The sequence below is a fragment of the Anneissia japonica genome, unplaced genomic scaffold (assembly GCF_011630105.1).
Source record: "Anneissia japonica isolate Jap-2015-1 unplaced genomic scaffold, ASM1163010v1 scaffold11402_len470986_cov188, whole genome shotgun sequence".
NCBI classification, from domain to species: domain Eukaryota; kingdom Metazoa; phylum Echinodermata; class Crinoidea; order Comatulida; family Comatulidae; genus Anneissia; species Anneissia japonica.
In genome coordinates this window covers 92,391-95,768 of record NW_022754099.1, presented here as the reverse complement: position 1 = coordinate 95,768, position 3,378 = coordinate 92,391, and the positions used below count along the sequence as shown (strand labels likewise).

General features: G+C 38.3%; 1 protein-coding gene across 1 annotated transcript in view; it reads left to right on the top strand.

Moving 5' to 3' along the window:
* The first annotated feature begins 632 nt into the window (after window positions 1–632).
* The window catches only part of LOC117123104 (carboxypeptidase A2-like), a 5,214-nt gene continuing 2,468 nt past the window's right edge, over window positions 633–3,378 (top strand). The window contains exons 1-4 of the mRNA XM_033268937.1: window positions 633–773; window positions 1,407–1,517; window positions 2,307–2,394; window positions 2,833–3,050. Coding sequence (XP_033124828.1) covers window positions 753–773; window positions 1,407–1,517; window positions 2,307–2,394; window positions 2,833–3,050 — 438 coding nt within the window. The 5' untranslated portion in view covers window positions 633–752. The remainder of the gene's footprint in view (window positions 774–1,406; window positions 1,518–2,306; window positions 2,395–2,832; window positions 3,051–3,378) is intronic.

The window sequence follows — 3,378 nt, the reverse complement described above, 5'->3', positions numbered from 1 at the left end:
CCCCTTTTGCCCCCCCCCCCCCTTTGGACGTCTCTAGATCAGTCCCTGACAGTCGTCTCAGACTTGTTTCCCTCTAAAGCTCTGTCCAGATTATCAAATTTCCTTTGAAAAAAACTGTTGTATGACCATAGATATTCATGACGTGCCTATATATGGTCATGATGTGATGTCATCATGATACTTCTACCCACGGTGAGACAACACACCCAGTCTTCCTTATCGTGTACACAACCTATTACTCCATGTTACACCTTTCTCTACCCTTTATCTACCAATTTCTCAACACTTCCCACCATTATCACCCTTCTGCACCCATTGCCATACCGTCAAGGGATGAACCAGAATTGTGTTCATTCTATTTACACTCATTACTTTGACAAAAATACTTCTACCCACGGTGAGACAACACACCCAGTCTTCCTTATCGTGTACACAACCTATTACTCCATGTTACACCTTTCTCTACCCCTGTCTCTTATACACATCTAGATGTGTATAAGAGACAGGAACAGTTACAGTTTCTGACGCTATGGGAAAAACATCTCAACGATATGTACAATTGTCTATTGATTGCTAATTAAGTATTGGTATAGGTATCAATCGGTATATAAACCTTCCTGCATTTTTGTACTGAACTTTTTATTTATTTTGCCTAACGCATGCCGATGTAGATTGGATCGAAATCGTCAAGTAACCCAGGTATCTACTTCCAAGGAGGAATTCACGCAAGAGAATGGATTTCACCCGCCACTATGATGAATCTTGCCAGAAAGGTAATGTAAATTGTGACCTATAATTTGACTATTAATATTCTTTAAATTTGGGCCTACATTAATTTATTAAACGTTACCTTTTACTGAATTAAATAAAAAGCATCATTGCTCCACTCCATTAAAAAATCATTCTAACACCAACAGCAAAAGAAATTGCGACTAGACTTAAAATATATATATATATAGAGAGAGAGCATAGTATACAAGTAACTATAAATAAATACACTATTACAACTACAGCCAAAATACGTGAAATCAATTAAACCGTTGTCAGAACAAACAAAAAAATCCACAGAATATATTTATTTCTACAGATAAGTTCGGTAAAAGAACTGAATATATAAATTTCAGAGAAGACGTTAACATATTATTAATGATGATAAACGAAACCATTTTTCAATATTTCATTAATAGAATTTTAAAAAAACAGTTAAATAAGGGAAAACGTTAAATTATGTTGTCATTAAGTTCGAGACCGATATAGCGCAAAAGTTTAGTGTGTATTCTTGTGAATGTTTTTATTGAGCCTATCCGCTTAATTTAATACTAATAATCAAATATAGGCTATGATATAATATAAATGCCCTGTCTGTTTTTTTCCACACCGTTTTTCTCTTTTGATCGTCTTATTAGCTTATTGACGATTATGGTTCAGACAGCACTATAAAGAAAGTTCTGGATTCTTACGACTTGTACATTGTGCCAACTCTCAACGTAGATGGTTATGTGTACACATGGACAAATGTATGTATCATTATTCAAATTTGCAATTTTTGGAATAATATAATAATTAGTCTTGTTATTTGGAAATGGCTCATGGTTCTTTAAATAAAGGGCAAATCATAAATTTAAGTCTGTAATTGTGTTCATTCTATTTACACACATTACTTTGACAAAAATACTTCTACCCACGCTGAGACAACACACCCAGTCTTTCCTATCGTGTACACAACCTATTACTCCATGTTACACCTTTCTCTACCCTTTATCTACCAATTTCTCAACACTTCCCACCATTATCACCCTTCTGCACCCATTGCCATACCGTCAAGGGATGAACCAGAATTGTGTTCATTCTATTTACACTCATTACTTTGACAAAAATACTTCTACCCACGGTGAGACAACACACCCAGTCTTCCTTATCGTGTACACAACCTATTACTCCATGTTACACCTTTCTCTACCCTTTATCTACCAATTTCTCAACACTTCCCACCATTATCACCCTTCTGCACCCATTGCCATACCTTCAAGGGTGGACCAGAATATTTGAAACGAGGGGCACCAATTTCATAATGGGCTTATAAGATGTATCAACACTAATGATTCGTTTTCAGTATATGTATTTGTATGTCATTTTGTATCTTTTCTGTTAAAAAATATAAGACGGCAGTGGCAAAACCGGGGGCAAAACTGGGGAAACTTGTCCCGTACCCCTCCCCTCCCCCCCCCACCCTGCCTCCTCGGAACCCGCCCCTGCCTTCGCATTCAACAACATTTCGTTCTATGAATTCTCTTACTCTATATTAGGACCGAATGTGGAGGAAGAATCGGATGAACTACGGAACAGCTTGTACTGGCATTGATTTGAACAGGAACTACCCAACTGGATTCGGAGGTAATTGGCATAGGTAGATTCGAAGGCGAGGGCATGGCCTCCTTTCTAACTTCAATAAAGTATATAAAAAATATTTTAAAAAAGAAAAGTAAGTAATATCCAAATTCTAGTCGAGTGCCATTTCCAGCCATCTAGGAGTGCCATAATCATACAATTTCGCACTCAACCCCAACCATGGTGGGGCTAAGGTTGTCTACACCCCTCAAAATCACTGTCAAAATACCTCCCTCGGCCTCCATTAAATCGAATTCCTAGATCCGCCAAGCTGGAGAGTAATTTGCTGTTGGGTGTGAATGAAATAAAAAAAACTGTTGTTTGTTTATTTTGTAGAAATAATGACAGATATGAATTAAATAAAATCGTGAGTACTCCACGTTACGCAACACACTTGTACTTATCTGGTGATCTGATTTTTAAATGTAAATTATCTGTTTACAGGTACGGGAGCAAGCAGCAACCCATGTTTTGAAACGTACCACGGACCTAGCCCCATCTCTGAAGTTGAGATGCAACATGTTACCTCGTTCTTCCTCAACAAGGTTGCCGCTGGACAGACCTTCCAACTGTTCATTGATTTCCACGCATACGGGCAACTGTGGCTCTATCCATGGGGATATAGCCGTGTGGCACCAATTGTTAACGACAGTGACGATCTGGTACATATTATCACGTGACAATTATTTAAGATTTTAAATTGTTATTTTAAAAACGCAATTGCGTATCTACTGGCACCTGGCACGCCGATAGAAACTTGCTTAGAAAAAAAAACAACTTTTAAATAGTTCCCCCACCCCTCCCCCTCCATCATGTCCATCCTTCCTAGGGTGCGTTCGAGCCAGAAAAATATCCGTGCGAGGTCGTGTATTTACACGGAAGTTAAATGCCGTGCGTGGCTCGAACGGGGGTAAGATGTAAAAAACATCTGGAACACGCTCGCCTATTTTGACCACCAAATTTAGGGTTATAGAACCGTGTATCGCTGTC